This window comes from Podarcis pityusensis (genome assembly GCF_964106645.2).
Source record: "Podarcis pityusensis genome assembly, chromosome: 5".
Lineage (NCBI taxonomy): Eukaryota > Metazoa > Chordata > Lepidosauria > Squamata > Lacertidae > Podarcis > Podarcis pityusensis.
In genome coordinates, this window is record NC_138032.1 from 42,133,976 (window position 1) to 42,151,774 (window position 17,799).

Sequence of the window (17,799 nt, forward strand, 5' to 3'; positions counted from 1 at the left end):
TTTTTCGTTTGCTTGGTTCTTTATTGAGTGTTAATGGCACAGCCTCTCCCAAGTCCAGAACCGTCCTTGCTTGGACTTCCATCTTTTGTCCGTTTGCTCATGCTGGCAACTCTGTTGCCTCGGGCTCTCGCTTCTCCAGCACTTCCCGCGTGTCTGCCTGCCACAGCTGCACCAGGTCGGTGGGTGTCTTCCCAGCCTGTGGAAAGACCAGCATCCTTGGGTTACAAAACTGCAGCTTCTAACCAACAGACTGCCAAAAAACTGACACAGGCAGCACCTGAAATTAAGAAAGCATGCTTCTGGGGTCTCCTCCAGACAGATTTTTATTTTATTTTATTTTTTTGCAAATGTAGTCTGAAACATGTCATTGATACAATAATAGTGCCTTAGTGGTGGATTTATTCTGAAGCATCCACATCATTCCACTTTATTGCTGTAGTTGTTCTGCAATGCTTCCACAATGATATCACATTGCCACTGGGAGGGCACCCTTGCACTATAGCACAACGAAAGCAGGGGGAAGCCCTAAACCAAGAGCATCTGGGGTATGGCAGGAGACCATGAGACATGCACCAACTGGAAACAAAGCCATATGACTGTCCCAGAACTTCTGCAGGCAAAAGCAGAATTGAAAGTGACATCAAAGAGCACAAACCAGGCATAGGCAAACTTGGCCCTCCAGATGTTTTGGGACTACAACTCCCATCATCCCTGACCACTGGTCCTGTTAGCTAGGGATGGTGGGAGTTGTAGTCCCAAAACATCTGGAGGGCTGAGTTTGCCTATGCCAGGACACAAACCATGATGAATCAAAAGGACATATTGGGAAGCAGATGTAAAGGTAAAGGGACCCCTGACCATTAGGTCCAGTCGTGGCCGACTCTGGGGTTGCGGCGCTCATCTCGCATTATTGGCTGAGGGAGCCGGCGTACAGCTTCCGGGTCATGTGGCCAGCATGACTAAGCCGCTTCTGGTGAACCAGAGCAGCACACGGAAACGCTGTTTACCTTCCCGCCGGAGCAATACCTATTTATCTACTTGCACTTTGACGTGCTTTCGAACTGCTAGGTTGGCAGGAGCAGGGACTGAACAACGGGAGCTCACCCCGTCGCGGGGATTCGAACCGCTGACCTTCTGATCGGCAAGCCCTAAGCTCTGTGGTTTAACCCACAGCTCCACCCATGTCCCTTAAGAAGCAGATGTACTTTGCATTAAATTTTAAAAAAATTTAAAAAATTGTCCAGTAGCACCTTAGAGATCAGAACAAACTTAGTTGGTCTCTAAGGTGCTACTGGACAATTTTTTAATTTTTTTATTTCCTTTGACTATATCAGTCCAACACGGCTACCTACCTGAATCTAGTACTTTGCATTGTTATTCCATGCATAAGCCACAAGGGGGAAACACTCACCAGGTTTTTGGCCATCATGTCCGCCCCATGCAGAATCAGCATCTTAATGATCTTGTAGCGATTGAGGCGCACAGCATCGTGCAGGGCACTGTCTCCCTCCTGCAACAGACATGGCAGCACCATTAAGTGTAAGGCAAGGACAGGCAGCCACCAGAACACTTACGCTCACTGCTCATAAGACTAGCAGAAAGTGTTAGTTTACCCGCCTGCTCTTCCAGTTCAGATCGATCAAGTGTTTCGAAACGAGAGTCTGGGTGCACTGAGTATAGATAGCTTTGTGGACAGAGATCAGTTGGTGAGCTAATGAGAGAAGAGCATGGCAAATACTGTACCACAAAAGACTTAAGCCAGCTGAACGTAAAGCCTTTCTGCGTGCCATCGACAGAGTAGGCTGCAATTTCCCCATTCTAATGGATGGAAGGTACTAACTCTGGGGATTAGGGAATATCCATGGATGATCTCTCGGTTTGTGCATCCCTAGCTAAAAATTACTAGAGAGGTAGAGAACTGCTGGTATACAGGGCAGCTCAGCCTTCAATGAAAAGAAGAGAAACAAGGACTAGGACTCAGGAACTGAAGGCAGTAAGGAAGGGGATATTATTGACATTATTAAGTTAATATACCACCTTTTAAAACTTGATCTTTCCCTTTTACCTTTTCTTGTTTTGTGTGCATGCACGCACCTCCCTATAGAAAGGACTTTGTATATCCATGTATTGTGTATTATATTTATAACCTGCCCTTCCACGGATTGGTGTGATTCCTACACAACCCTGTGCGTGTGTACAATTACTGCCTAGACTCACATTAAGTTTCTGGAATTAGATGTGAGTCTACTGCCTAGACTCACATTAAGTTTCTGGAATTAGATGTGAGTCTACTGCCTAGACTCACATTAAGTTTCTGGAATTAAATGAGCAGGGTGCACTGCAATAAGCATCCACACAATGTGCCTCTTACCCGGTCACGGGAATTGACATCCACCCCATTGTTTATCAGGTGCTCCACAATCTCCGCCATGCCAGTACGGGTGGCCACATGCAGAGGAGTGCTGAGAAGCTGGATTTGGGCAGTGGTGAAGACAGGAGCGAGAAAGGGGAAACATGATTTCATGTTAGTGCCCCTGCTTCCATCCTGTGCTTCATCATGTTCTTATTGGAAGGACCTTGCATTGCTCCAGAACAGAACCACCTTCCTGTTAACCCAGAATAGCTGCAAGATCCCACAGTCCCTTAAAACCTCCTTCTTTCCACTCCTCCTGCGCAATCTCCTTCCCCCACCATTGTCTGCTTGCCGAGTTCCTCCCACAGTGCTGTTCTCCCACCATGAACCAAATCCTGGACTCCCCACTTTCCTCACCTTGTCCTTGACATTGAGATTGGATCCTTTCTCCTGCAGCAGCTTCACCACGTCCAGATGTCCTCCTCGGCAGGCCCAGTGCATGGCTGTGGAGTCCAGCTGTTGGCAAGCAGTACACATCCATCAGAAGAGGAGAACCTCTCCCTCCTGCACCTGTGTTCACTCCCTTCCTTCCCTGCCCCAAACACTTTTGAGATTCATGCAACTGCATCTCCTAGCGTTACTTAAAATAACAAAGCTGTAGTGGTCATGTAGGATTGCTATGAGGAATTATGAAAAATGAAGCAAGCCATTGTGTCAGCGGCGAAAGCATCGCTTTGACTGGGTTTGGGTCATCAACATGATTTCTGATCAATCCCACAAGCCTCTGCATCTCTGCCCCATTTTCTCTATGCCTGGCAGTCACATGTAAAGCATTCTGCACAGACCAGTTGCTTACCAGGCATCCTGGGTACATAAAAATAAGGAGGCAGCTTTGAAGGAGGTAGCTTTGATGTAGCTTTTGTTAATCTTTAGGTAGATCATAGGGCCAGGAACAGAATTCACATGGAGGTTGAAATATACTCAGAGTCGCAAAGTGATTTCATGCTCTTTATTCAGCTCATAGTGGTGAGGAGGAATGAATGAATGTCCCCTCACAGTATCTGCTTTATATACATTATTTACACAATGGGCTGCACATGATTGGCTAATTCTGGAATTCTACTGTAAGCCAATCAGGTTGTGGATTCACTTCTATCTGGAGCAGGATTGGGTGGTTCCTGCCAACCAATCATACTGCTGCATTGTTCTAGGACCAATCAGACTGCTGCATTCTGAATCCTATTGTTCTAGGACCAATCAGACTGCTGCCTTTTGGATCCTATTGTTCTAGGACCAATCAGACTGCTACAGTTTGGATCCTATTCAACTCAGTACATAACACCCCTCCCCTCTAAGTTCCAGTCCTGCCCGGGAGGTCGCATTCATAGTCCTCAAGGTATGCCGGCGGCCTACGTGTGCGTTGTGGCCTGGGGTGTTCCCTGGTCCGGGCTCCGGGTTCTGGCTCGTGTTCCAAGGATGCTGGCTGTGATGCGGCTGTTTGGTCTGGTGCAACCGGCTCGCTCAGTCGTGGTTCTGGTTCCGGTGTCCTTTCGGCCTCACGGGTCCTCTCTGTATTTACTGATTCTGCCTCTCCTGCTGGCCCCTCCTGCTCTATGGGCCTCACTGCCCCGCTGTTCCCTTGGGACTCCTCTGACCTGTCCTCCTCCTGGTTTTCTCCCGGGAATCGTCGCCGTATCTGGTCGCAGTGGCGGCGCCAGCATTGCCCCCCATCCGTTAGCACCTCGTACGACACGGGGCCAGTGACCCTGGTGATTGTGGCGGGTACCCATGCTGGGCCTGCCCCAAAATTCTTTGCGTACACTGGGTCCTGGGCCTCGAAGGTCCGGGGGTTCCTGCCTTCCCCCACCACTACCTCATCCTGAGCTCTATCGGGGTGAAGGCGGTCCAATCTGATTGCAAGGCGCCGACCCATTAGTAGTTCAGCGGGGCTCCGGCCAGTCGTTGAGCTGGGGGTGCTGTGCTGTGCTAGAAGGAATGTGGCAAGGCGGTACTCCCAGTCCCCTTGCGTCATGCGGCGAAGGGTGTCCTTGGTGGTCCGCACCATGCGTTCTGCTTGGCCATTGGTGGCAGGGTGGAACGGCGCCGAACGGATGTGGCGGATGGCGTTCTGCGCTGTGAAGGTTTGGAATTCTCCTGACGTAAATGCAGTCCCGTTGTCTGAGACGAGAGTGTCAGGGAGCCCGTGGGTTGCAAACAGCCTGCGTAGTACCCGGATGGCTGCGGACGTGGAAGTGGACGGTACCAGTGCGACTTCCAGCCATTTGGTGTAGGAGTCCACCACTATGAAGAATGTTTTCCCCTGAAAGGGGCCAGCGAAATCCACATGCAGGCGTGACCATGGTGCTCGGGCGGACTCCCAGGACTGGACTGGGGCCCTTGGGGGATCTGGGCGGGATTCTTGGCAGGCCTGGCAGTGTTTGACCCAGGCCTCTATCTCTCCATCGATCCCCGGCCACCACACATAACTCCTGGCAAGGGCCTTCATTCTTACTACCCCTGGATGTGTCTCGTGTAGGGCTGTGAGGACCCTTTTGCAGAGGGGCTGGGGAACAACGACTCTGCTTCCCCATAACAGGCACCCCTTGTGGGCCGACAGTTCATGTTTGCGGGTTGTGTAGCCGGCGAATTCTGGCCCGGGGCTGCTGCTGGGCCATCCCCTCCACACCCAGTCCAGGACCCGGGAGATGACCCTATCTTTCTTGGAATGGTGTGCAACTTCTTGTGCCTGAATGGGGCGGTCGGGAAGCAGCTCCAGGCTCATAACCTCTTGTGCAGGTGCTGGGTCAGGGCCTGTTTCCGGTAGTGGTAGCCTGCTGAGGGCGTCCGCATGGCCCATCGCCTTCCCAGGTCGGTGAATCAGTGCATACTGGTAGCTGGCAAGGAAAATTGACCACCTGAGGACGCGAGGAGACAGCACTTGGGGGGTCTGCTTTTCGGGGGCAAACAAGCCAAGCAACGGCTTGTGGTCAGTCACCACGGTGAAGGGCCGCCCGTACAAGAAATCATGGAATTTTTTTACTCCCTTTACGATTGCCAGACCCTCCTTGTCGATTTGCGAGTAGTTCCGCTCGGTTGTGTTGAGTGTCTGGGAAAAGTACGCCACCGGTACCTCTCTTCCATCCGGGAGTTGGTGCCCCAGGACAGCTCCAATGCCATAGGGTGAGGCGTCGCATGCTAGCACCACCGGCAGCCTCTCGTCGAAGTGTGCCAAGACCGAGTTTGAGACAAGCAAGTCCTTGACTGCCTGGAATGCGGCCTCCTGGCGCTGGCCCCACACCCAAGGGGCCCGCTTGTCCAGGAGTCTGTGTAGGGGCTCCGCTACCGCCGCCTTGTGGGGAAGGAAGGAATGGTAAAAGTTCAATAGTCCCAAGAAGGCCTGAAGTTCAGTCTTGCTCTTGGGCGCTGGGGCATCACAAATGGCCCGTACCTTGTCCCCAGTCGGGTGGACCCCTTCTGCGTCCACCATAAATCCCAGAAAGTCCACCTGAGGCACTCCTAGTAGACATTTTTCCCGCTTCACCTTGAGACCCGCCGTCTGGAAACGGTGCAGAACGGTGCGGAGGCGGTCCTCAAACTCCTCTGGTGTGGGGCCGGCAATCAACACATCATCGAAGAAGGGGGTGACGCCAGGAATCCCTTTAAGGAGAGAGTCCATTATATTCTGGAATATGCCTGGTGCCACGCTGACACCGAATTGCAGCCGCTTTACCCTGAACGCTCCTCTGTGCGTCACAATCGTCTGTGCCTCTGCTGTGGCCTCATCTACTGGCAGCTGTTGATATGCTTGGGCCAAGTCCAGCTTGCCAAAAATTTTCGACCCAGCCAGGGTGGCAAGGACATGGCTGACCACTGGCACTGGGTATGCGTGGGCCGTGAGGGCCTTGTTTATGGTACATTTGTAGTCTGTGCAGATGCGGACCGAACCATTAGGCTTGACGGGTGTGACGATTGGGGTTTCCCAGGGAGCATTAGGCACCGGCTCCAGCACTCCTTGCTCTACGAGTCGGTCCAATTCCTCGTCTATACGGGGTTTCAAGGCGAACGGGACCCGGCGGGCCTTGAGCCTGACCGGTCGTACTGCGGGGTCAAGCTGTAGCGCAATGGGGGGGCCCGTATACTGTCCCAATTTCCCATCGAAAACCCCTGGAAATTCCTTGCATATGGCGTCCACGTCCACTTGTAAGCTAGTGTGGTTCACCCCGGTGACAGCTAGCCCCAGTGGTCCAAACCATGCCAATCCCAGTAAGCTAATGTAGGGGCCCTTGACCACAAGCAAGTCCAGTTGCCGCGTCCGCCCTCGGTATTGCACCCTGAAGGTCCCCACCCCCATTGTGGGGACCTTACGTTTCTGGAAGTCCCGGAGGGTGAATGGGGCCGGCCTGAGTTTGGGACCCCCAGTGGGACACAGTTTCCTTAAGGTCCTTGCCGAGATTATGGATAGAGTTGAACCCGTGTCAAGCTCCATGCGGCATGGGGCCCCCTCTATCTGTACCTCTACATAAATTTTCTCTACGTTGGGGTGGGGCAACTGGTATACCTGGAAGTCCGTGAGCTCCGTCGAGTTGCCTTGGTGCGTTGGGCCCCGGGACCTGGGGCTCTTGGATTGGTCATCTGATGCCTGGTGTCGGGTGGGCCGAGCCCGACACACCCGGGCGATGTGTCCCGATTTTCTGCACTGCCTGCACTCTGCGTTGCGGAAACGGCAGGTCCTCCTCTCGTGACTCTCCCCGCAGCTTGCGCAGTTCCCTCCTTCTCGTCGAGGCAGCTGTGGTCTGTGCGCTGCTTGAGTGCGCTGCTGTACTCGGTGCACCTCCTCCCTGTCGGATCCTGAGTCGTCGGTGAGGTCTTCATGGTGGACCCTCGGTTGGGATGGCAGGCTCGGCCGTGCCTCTTGGGTCGACCTCTCGGCAGCTTCTGTTGCCAGGGCCTCCTCCAGAGCGACCTGGAACGTTAGGTCCTTCTTAGCGTAGAGGCGTCGTTGCAGCTTCTCATCCTTCAGGCCACCGACGAGGCGGTCACGAAGCATGTTCTCCAGCTCTGAGAAGTTGCAGAACTGGGCGGCTTGGCGGAGAGAGGTCACAAACCCAGTTATGGTTTCCCCAGGGGCTTGCCGCTTTGCGTAGAAGGCATTTCGACGAGCCACCACTGAGGGCTGCGGCGAAAAGTGCCCCTTCAGCTGTTCCATTATTGTTTTGTATGGAACAGTAGCGACGTCTTCAGGCGCAAGGAGAGCCCGGGCGATTTCAAACGTCTCCTCTCCGCAGACGCTGAAGAATATCGCCCTCTTCTTGGCGTCTTCTTCGTCGGTGACCCCTTTGGCTTCTAGGAGGAAGGTGAAACGGGAGGCGTACGCTTCCCAATCTCCAGATGCTGGGTTGAATGGCGAGAAGCTGCTGTTGGCTGCCATTCTGAGTTCCTTGTGCCCCGGAGCTGAAGCCTGGATACACGGTGCGAGGCAGCGGTGCGGCAGTTGGCGGTGCTGCGGTGCTGTGTGTGGCAGTCAGCTCAGCGGGATCCCACCTTCGTCGCCAGTGAAATATACTCAGAGTCGCAAAGTGATTTCATGCTCTTTATTCAGCTCATAGTGGTGAGGAGGAATGAATGAATGTCCCCTCACAGTATCTGCTTTATATACATTATTTACACAATGGGCTGCACATGATTGGCTAATTCTGGAATTCTACTGTAAGCCAATCAGGTTGTGGATTCACTTCTATCTGGAGCAGGATTGGGTGGTTCCTGCCAACCAATCATACTGCTGCATTGTTCTAGGACCAATCAGACTGCTGCATTCTGAATCCTATTGTTCTAGGACCAATCAGACTGCTGCCTTTTGGATCCTATTGTTCTAGGACCAATCAGACTGCTACAGTTTGGATCCTATTCAACTCAGTACATAACAGAGGTGGTAAAATGCCTGCATTTCCTTTTACTGTGGGTTCTTACTTCTGGGGTTTGCTAAATGCATTCCTCCTTGGTTCCTGTTTATTTAGCCTAAACATGTATGCATGCTCCTATAGTAAATAGTTCTTTGTAGTTAAGAGGCTTCCTCTGATCTGACTTTGTCCCCACGTAGGGATTTTTTGAAATGCTCAGAGGAAATCTGATTGGTTCTTACAAATGCTGTGTTAAAGTTCTTTTGTGACTAAAAACGACCTGGGCCAGGGAGTGGGATGTGCACTTTCTCCCAGGGTCTTGCTGGTCAAGCCTCGTGTCTATTGTATTAATCAAGGTCCAGTCCTTCCTTTGCTTTCAGAATGCAACACAATGCCAGTCTTTTTTTTTTTTTTTTTACCTGGAGCACCCAGTAAATGCTACCCCTGTACCAGAGAGAGAAAACTGATAGTAGTAGCTTAGAAGAAGCATATATGGGCCTAGATGGAGATAGCAGGGTAGTGGTGGTGGGGAATGAGCGGGCATAGATACAGAATGATGCAATGAAGGGTTATCTTACTCGATCTCTGAAGTCGACAGTGGCTCCATGGGCCAAAAGCTTCTCTGCAATCTCCACGTACCCCTCAAGTGAGGCACGGTGCAATGCTGTCCTGCGGAACTAAGTGAAGGACAGAATTAGGGCTTCTTCACATGACATAGTGATTGAGTAGTGTTGGTGCTGACCTTTAAAGCCCTAAACGGCCTCGGTCCTGTATACCTGAAGGAGTGTCTCCTCCCCCATCATTCAGCCCGGACACTGAGGTCCAGTGCTGAAGGCCTTCTGGTGGTTCCCTCACTGCGAGAAGTGAGGTTACAGGGAACCAGGCAGAGGGCCTTCTCGGTAGCGGCACCTGCCCTGTGGAACGCCCTCCCAGCAGATGTCAAGGCAATAAACAACTCTTTTACTTTTAAAAGACAACTGAAGGCGGCCCTGTTTAGGGAAGTTTTTAATGTCTGCCGCTGTATTGTTTTTAATATTCCGTTGGAAGCCGCCCAGAGTAGCTGGGGAAACCCAGCGAGATGGGCGGGGTATAAATAATAAATTATTATAATATTATTATTATTATCCTGAATTGCTTGCAGAAGCCACACACACACCAATGCTCTGCTGTAAGCCTTATCCCAAGGGTGGAGATGGTTGGTTCTCCGAACAGGGTGATGGCATTTGAAGGCATTTCATGAAAAGAACAAGCTCTGCTCCCTGCGTCATACCTCATCGCAGGCGTTTGGGGATCCCCCGTCTGCCAGGAACTTGTCCACCACATGCACCTTGCCTTGCACAGCTGCTTTCAAGAAGTCCTCTTCCGTCACAGGGCCCGTCTGCAGGGGAAAGGGTCGACGCTGCAATGGGTCTTGCAAAAGCTCTGAAAGCCCACGGCGAGGGGCTTGGACCACTTTAGAAGCTTCTTTTTTAAAAAACAATCAAGTGGCATATAAATTGTAGGAAACGAATCATAAAAATGAATAAAATTTCATCACAAAGGCTTTTCCGAAAAAAGGAGCAGGGGCATAGCCATCCCTGATTCCTCACGCACATGGGATGGGGTATGCATTTTGAGAGGGCCCCGGAAGCACGATTAGCTCTCTGCAGGGTGAGCGTTGGAGATTGGGGTCCTTGAGCACCTGCCCACCCCCCAGCAGGGTTTCCTCCACCACCCACAACCGCTGGAGCCCCTGGGCTCTGTGGCTGTTGCTGCTCTTCCTCCTTACTGACGCTGCCAGTATACAAGAGAGCAGGAGGCCCACCACACTCTGCCCTCTCCCTCCAGACAGCTGGGTAGATGGTGGCCAAAGGGAGAGGGCAATCAAGTGGGCAGAGGCAACAACAGCAACAGCAAAGTGGGCCCCACTCATGGGACCTTGCCCGAGGACTCCTCCCTGGGGGAAGAGCTGTTGAGCACCTGGTATCTCCAAGCAGGACCAGGAATGTCCCCCTGTCTGAAACTTGGGGAGGATGCTGCCAGACAGAGTGGGTGATACTGAACTAGGTGGACCAAGAAGCCCACTCAGTATAAGGCAACTCCCTTGTACTGGAGCTATGCCATCTTGCTTCTGCTGCTCCTGGGTGAATCTCAGGCTCTCCCTGCTGCCGCCTCCATAGCCCCTTTCCCCCCTCCCACTTATAGAAGCTCTCCCCACCCCTTACAATCTCCTCTGGCTCAGGCTCTGGTTTCTTCTCCTCTTTTTTCTTCTTAGGCTTTTTGCGCAGCTCGAAGAGGTATTGTGTGCCTCCAACTTGGATGATCTCTCGTCTCAGGTCCACAGAGCTCTTCCGCACCCTTTCCTGGCCCTGTGGGAGGAGAGAGATTTATACAGAAAAACTCTTGCTTAGGACTAAATCCCTGCTTTTATTTTCCCCCTTAGCAGCAAATCCACTCTGCCCCACCCCTTTCTTTTGCTTTCCATTTAGGGCTGGCCCAAGAGGCCCTGCCCAGAGGCGAAGGATGAGATGGTGCCCCTCTTTCCATGTGCAGCTGCTAAGTGGATGGGAAGTTTGATCTTGCTCCCAACACAGCCAAGGAGCTTAGGAGGTGCAGGGTAGGCAATGTCATCAACACAGCTCTGCCTTCCACTGCTTCCTGTCCAAGGCAACAATGCTCCCTTTGCCTAATGGCAGGGCCGGGCTCGGCCAGCTAATTGTAACCAAGGGCTTGCTGATCAAATGGAATATTTTTGTCTTTGTTTACTCCAGTCCTCACATTTAAAATTGGCAGTGTGATGAGCAACGTAAAGTCCTGCTGACTCATGTTGGCTTCTCCCCTTTCACTCACCAAGAGAGCAACTTCCTTTGAATGCCTGCCTGAAAGATCCTCGAAGGGGGTGGGGGTGGGGGGAGGTGGTTGGACTGTTCCAGATTCCAAGCAAGATATCCTGCTAGGCTGAGGACAGTGGAGCAGAGTTCAGCAGAGTCTGGGAACAGCAGCATTCTGCAATGGAGCCAATGGGTTCAGCCCTTTTTAAAAAGAGAGCTCAGCCCTAGAGCATGCAGGAGCATATCTGAGCATATGCAGAGTGTGTTTCTTTTGTCCCCCAAAGGCATGAGAGAACTGGGTTCCCAGGCCAACTAGAGTCCCAGCTGTCTCATTATGAAATGAAACTTCCTGCAGGAAATGGAGATTATAAAAGGAATATCCACGACTTTTCTCTTACCATGTGGGCCTTGCTGGTGGTGTGTGCAGAATTTGTACCTAATAACAGCACATGTCGCCCAGAACTTCCTATGTAGCTATCAGAACATTAACTTTCCTGCTCTGGTGCCAGATCAAACGACGTTACTTTTATGTACTGTTTTACTATATTACCGTGTTGGGTTTATTTTTAGTACTGCACTGAAAAAACACACTCAGCGTAGCTTGTGGCCTGCCAAGCTGCATGCTGGCCGTCCATCGATCTTGAATGACAGCCCACCGGGGCTCTGTAAATCTCCTGGCTTGGCTGCCTGTCAGGGAACGGCAGAAATCAAGGAGGGGGGCTGTCAAGCACTTGGTGGGCAGGCTGCAATATATGGCTGGTGGTCCGACTTGAGCTTGAAGGAACCCAAGTCCTACTGATACAGAGATTTATGGAAGGACCATAGCTGGGTGGAAGGGTGTTTTGCTTTGCACCCAGAAAGCCCCAGTTCAATGCCTGGCCTCTCTAGGTAGGGCTGGGAGAGATTCATCCTCTCTGAAATCCTGGTGAGCCTCTGCCAGTCAGTGTAGACCAGGCATAGGCAAACTCAGCCCTCCAGATGTTTTGGGACTACAACTCCCATTATCCCTAGCTAACAGGACCAGTGGTCAGGGATGATGGGAGTTGTTGTCCCAAAACATCTGGAGGGCGAGTTTGCCTATGCCTGGTGTAGACTGTACTGATCTAGATAACCCATTAGAGGCTGGATCTGCCACCCTTGTAGATCCTGCTTCCCAAGGCGGTCACCGGCTTTTACCTCACAGATGGGCCAGCACTGGCTAGAGTCAGGATAGGGGCGTTGTACCTGGGAAGGCTATTATTATCAGTGCTTTTTTTCTGGGGGGGACACAGGGTACACATACCCCTAAACATTTTGTGAATCTAACTTTGGCCTCATTGAGAGGCAGTATTTCAATATGAGTAGGAAAATGAGACTACCCCTAAATATTGTCTTGGGGGGGGGGGAACACTGATATTACACCAATATTAGGGAACGGTGGAAGTATTTAGCCACTAGAGGGCAGAAAAGGCACTTGGGAATTCATCTGGAATGTACGCCCAGGGAAAGGAAGAGAAACCATAAGCAGGCATACTCCGTAATTGGTCTTTCCTGACTGCGTAATATCTGTTAGTATTGTTTTATTCCACCTTTCCCCCAAGGAGCTTAGGCTGTCTCTTTCCTTTCCACCTTATCCTCACAAGAGCCCTGCGAGGAGGCAGATTAGGCTCAGAGTGAGTGACTGGCCAAAGAGTCACCCAGTGAGCTAAGCGGGTTTTTGAACCCAGGCCTCACCCAACCTTGCTGCTTTACTCTAACCATTACACTACACTGGAAAGGCCGTTAACATGGCATGGCTTATAATGCCAGGAAAGACAACTTAAGACGCTTCCACTGGATCCTTGTGACTACTGGATTGAGAGATCCTGGATGATACCCCCAGGAGTATTATAAATTCATACATTATAAAGCTTTGTGTCCAACAGAGTAGGATACAGGAGCCTCTCTGAGGGCTGCAGCCTCTCTCACCTTAAGCCCCTCAAGACCTTTGTTGAGAGGCCCGTGCTTCTTCTCATCCTCCAGAAGTGGAGTATCTAGCCGGCCCACGACTGGCGGTTCTGCGGGGGGGCAGGAACGGTGTTTCTGGGTGAAGCAAACAGGAGACAGGAAAAGCATTGCAACATCCCGCACCTCTTTTCTTTTGACCGTGTAGTGAGCTGTGGCTTCTCTTTCCACGCATTTTTAAAAATTAGATGTATTCTATGATCACAGTGATAAGCAGACTGGTTTTCATGAGAGACCCTTTTCCTGAAAATTGCTGTCAGCCTCAAAATGGTCTCTCCCAGAGCCATCCATGTTCCACATCAGTCTCTTTTGAGGCCCTAGAGCAGGGATGTCCAACAGGTCGATCGCGATTTACTGGTCGATCGCAGGGGGGGGGCCGTGGTCGATTGCGGTTGATCACATGATCTCCCCCCAAAGAAAACACACACAGTTTAACAACTTTGGCTTCAACAACTTTGCTCCCTAAAAAAAAGCTCAACAACTTTGGTAAATCGAATGGGTAGATCACTGCCAGTTTTTTTACAGTGGGAGTAGATCGCAGTCTCTAGAGGTAGTTTATCATTGTTATCCTTATTTCCCTCTTCTTCTCCCCATGGTCTCTGGTGGGGCATCTCTCTGAAGCTGCCCAGAATAAGCACTGCATAATTACTAGGCTGCCTACAACAAACTGTCTAAAGCACATGAAATAAATGCAACCAAATAAATAAGCCACTCTTCAAGTGAGCTTTGTTTAAAACTTGCTATTTAGGTTTTCAAACCTTTTTTGTAAATTCAGTATTAGAAACTGTACTTTTGAGTCCTCAATCCTTTATTACTGTGCTTTATTTTACCTAGGTCAAGCTAGGAATTATAAATAGGTCAGAATTGTTGGGGTTCTACCCTTGTTTGAATTTTGGTCATTTAAAGTTTATGATTTTTCTATTTCCTTCTGAGGAAACTGAATAGTTCAGTGAAACGAGGTTTGTAGCCGGCATCCCGTTAAGGCTTTGTTCTATTTTAGGTTTTTCTAATTTTTTTCCTTAAGCTTTTTGATTTTTTTTTATTTAGTTGATTTCCACAAGATAATATTTATAGTCGATTACTTCTCGTTTCAGGGATTTTCATGGTATTTCATTTGTTTTGTACAATTTCTCAGTTCCGTGACCGTCTTTTTTCTATTACATTTTCGTTTGGGGCAGAGATAGCAGCGCCAGCCTTAAACATCCCTTACTCGAACAGTCAAAATGGTGACCCCCTTTCCAATATATTAGTTGCTAATTACATGGAAAGGAGGTTACAGGAAATAAAACGGCTGCTTCGAAACAACCATTTCACACCACTTCATAGTAAAGCTGTCCCATCTCCTGTGGTTGGCAAGAACATGAGATCCTTCTCCGTGGGTCAAGTCTCCCTCCTGTAGATATCCAGGAATCCAGGCCCCATCCAGTACAGCCACTGGGTCTGCCTCCTGAGTCCCAGGAATGCATCCCCAAAACTCACCTGTTCTTCCTCCTCCTCCAGTGCCAGCTTCTGTTCAATCAGGTCTGTTGCCCATTTCACCCCCTGGTCCACAGCCGTCTTCTCTGCCATTATCCTGGAGTTCTGAGTCCTCCCCAACACTTCCCGATTCTGGTTCTGCTCTCTTTCCAAGCTTTATGCAGGACTCTGTGGACCTGCTCCTGTCCGCTCACAGCCGCTGACTTAAAAGACCTGATGTGCATCCTGCCCAAGTGACCCTGTTCACATTCCCCACCCCAAAGGCCTTTGCCGTGAGCTCAGCTTGTCGCAATCTCTCCTTTTCCAACTGCACACAGCTCACCTTCCTAAAAACGACCCATTAGTAGCCAGACACCCCCTCCCAATCGGGAGGTGAGCACTGAGTTTCCCGCTTGACTCCCGGGGAAGATTTGTCCATTCCATATAGGCTGATGTCCTTCTCCTGGATACACTGGGGACAGGGATTGTGGCTCTCTGCCCAGCTGCAAGCTTCCCAAGTTGTCCTATGAGTCACTCCTGGGAGATTTGTATTGTCATGCGCACATGCATCCCAGAAACTCCACATACACATGGAGTTTCCAAAAGTGGTGGTCCCTGCACAGAGCTGCCGATCATAATTTCAAAAGCTGTAGCATCTGAAATATGGCCGTAATAAAACCTTCAGGTTGGGAGGGATCTCCAAAGTTCCTCTAGTTCAGCCACCTGTCAATGCAGGAAAACCACTCCAGCAACATCCCTGAAAATCCAGCCACTGCTTTAAAACTTCTAGCAGAGGCGAGTCCACCACCTTTGGTTCAGTGTGGCATAATGGTTAGAGTGTTGGACTGGGACTTAGGAGAACAGGGCTCAAATCCCTGCTCAGCCATGAAGCTCACTGGGTGAACCTGGGCCAGTCACCATCTCTTAGCCTAACCTACCTCACAGGGTTATTGTGAGGATGAGAACCAACTGGAAATTGCAGAGTTTGGAGAAAATGAAGGATAAAGTGCGAGACTGGTTACATTACGCTCAGATTAAAGAAGTTTTTAAAAATGATAAGAAACTAGGGTTCCAGGTGGAAAAATCGAAACTAGAAACAGAACTGTTAGAACCAAAGACTAAGGTACTTTCAAGGATGTATAACTTGCTGTTAAAATGCAATACACAAGATGAAATGGTTAAATCGGCTATGATAAGGTGGGCGCAGGACATTGGGTATAATATCATGTTTGAGGACTGGGAAAGGTTGTGGAGTACTGGGTTGAACTTTACTGCATGCAATGCTTTGAAAGAAAATGTAATGAAAATGATATATAGATGGTATATGACCCCAGTCAAACTTGCAAAAATATACCACCTGCATGATAATAAGTGTTGGAAATGTAAAGAGAATGAAGGAACATTCTTCCACCTCTGGTGGACCTGCCCTAAAGTGAAGGCGTTCTGGGAAATGATCTATAATGAACTGAAAAAGGTATTTAAGTATACCTTCATAAAGAAACCAGAGGCCTTCCTTTTGGGTATTGTTGGCCAAGGGGTGGTAAAGAAGGATCAGACAGTTTTTATGTACGCAACAACAGCAGCAAGGATACTTCTTGCAAAGCACTGGAAAGCTCAAGATCTACCCACACTGGAAGAATGGCAGATGCAACTGATAGACTATAGGGAACTGGCTGAGATGACCGGCAGAATCCGTGACCTGGGAGAGGAGAGGATGGAGGAGGACTGGAAGAAATTCAAGATTTATTTACAAAAATACTGTAATTTGAGTGAATGTTAAGCAGGATGCTAGATCATAAACAATTGAGCACCACTAAATTAGATGATTTAAGATAATAAGTGAGATTGAGAAAATATAAACTTTTTTGAGAATTACAAGATTATAAATAAACAGATGGGACATAAGAATGCAAACAAGATGATAAATTGCTGGCAAAAAGTTATAACGATGAAAGTGGGAGCGGGAGATGTGAGGAAGTCCAAAGAAGATGTGAAATTATGTTAAGACATATGCTATATTGTTTATTATATCTATTTCTATTTTAAACCCTAATAAATATTTAAAAAAAAAAAAAGAGAGAACCATGTACACCCCCTTGAAATCCCTGGAAGATAAAGGTATATAAATGTAATAAATGATAAATATTCCAGTGTGAAAATTAGGGGTTTCCATCCTGCGATGACTATGAGCTTCTGGAATCAAGGACCACTCCTTTTTTAAAGTGCTACCTGGGAATAGAGGTATCTGAATTTATCAATACATATTGTAAACTGGCCTTTCTCCCCACTCCCACCCCAGTGCTTTGTATTTTGATAAGTGAACGTTTGTTGTAACTTGTAAGTCACTTTGGGCACAGCTCATTGTGTGAAGGCAGCAGGTAAATCAACTAAGTCAACCAACCAACCTTCTTCTAAAAGGCTTCCATCACTAGCCTTAGTGGCTGCTGCTCCCCCAGCATAGAACTCCTGCCTCTGTGATGAGACACATGATACCCGAAGGGCATTTTTGCCCTCTGCTGTGGGTGCCAAAATCTCCAGAGGGGCCTGCTCGCGAGGGCACTAGCCCAAGCCACTGGTCTCTGCCAGGAAACAACTTACCAACCTGCCAAGCAGCTAACATAGGCACAAAGCCTGGAACAGAAAGTGTGGTGGAACAGGATGAATAACATCGGGTGAACTGGGGAGGGTGGGGGCAGGTGAGAGGACACCAGGAAGGGATGAGCTGGAAGTTATTTATGGCAACAGACACATCAGTCTATCTCTCTCAGTCTCATAGCCCCCAATTGTACCGTGACAGCAGTGCTACTTAAGTCATTCCTGAGCTCCAGGGTGCTCTTCTGCACAACAGGATGGAGATAACATCCCATTTCCCAATAACCAGTCTGAGAATTAATGACGTGGGACGCCTTCCAAGCCTGCAAGGCAGCTTCCGAGGTGATAAGAGGCCAGGATGAGCCACAGCAGTCAAGCAGCGGGGAGGAGGACCTGTCCAAATATATCCTGGCCCATCTTACAAATCCGTGGGTGCTCTTTTTTTCACCAGCCCTGTTTCACTAGACCAGGGGTCTGCAACCTGCGGCTCCGGAGCCGCATGTGGCTCTTTTACACCTTTGCCGCAGCTCCGGGGTGGATACTAGCGAGGGGAGGAGGCGCATTGTGTGCCCCAACACTCTCCACTGTGGCGGGCGCTCTACTGGCTGTGACGTCGCATGGGGGTGGTGCGTGCGTTAGTCACGCACCGTCCCGATGTCACCTTCCCGCCCGCTGTCAGATCGGAGGGCAGCGGCGCGCATGCTTTAAA

General features: G+C 49.9%; 1 protein-coding gene across 1 annotated transcript; it reads right to left on the minus strand.

Moving 5' to 3' along the window:
* On the minus strand, nt 1-14,950 carry ANKRD2 (ankyrin repeat domain 2). The gene is made up of 9 exons (XM_081007362.1): nt 14,523-14,950; nt 13,008-13,121; nt 10,455-10,598; nt 9,521-9,628; nt 8,829-8,927; nt 2,771-2,869; nt 2,372-2,470; nt 1,412-1,510; nt 1-196 (listed from the first exon to the last, which is right to left on the minus strand). Exons 1-9 carry the CDS (start codon nt 14,610-14,612, stop codon nt 98-100), a joined length of 951 nt encoding a protein of 316 aa, XP_080863488.1. The 5' UTR covers nt 14,613-14,950; the 3' UTR covers nt 1-97.
* Between the last annotated feature and the right edge of the window lie 2,849 nt (nt 14,951-17,799).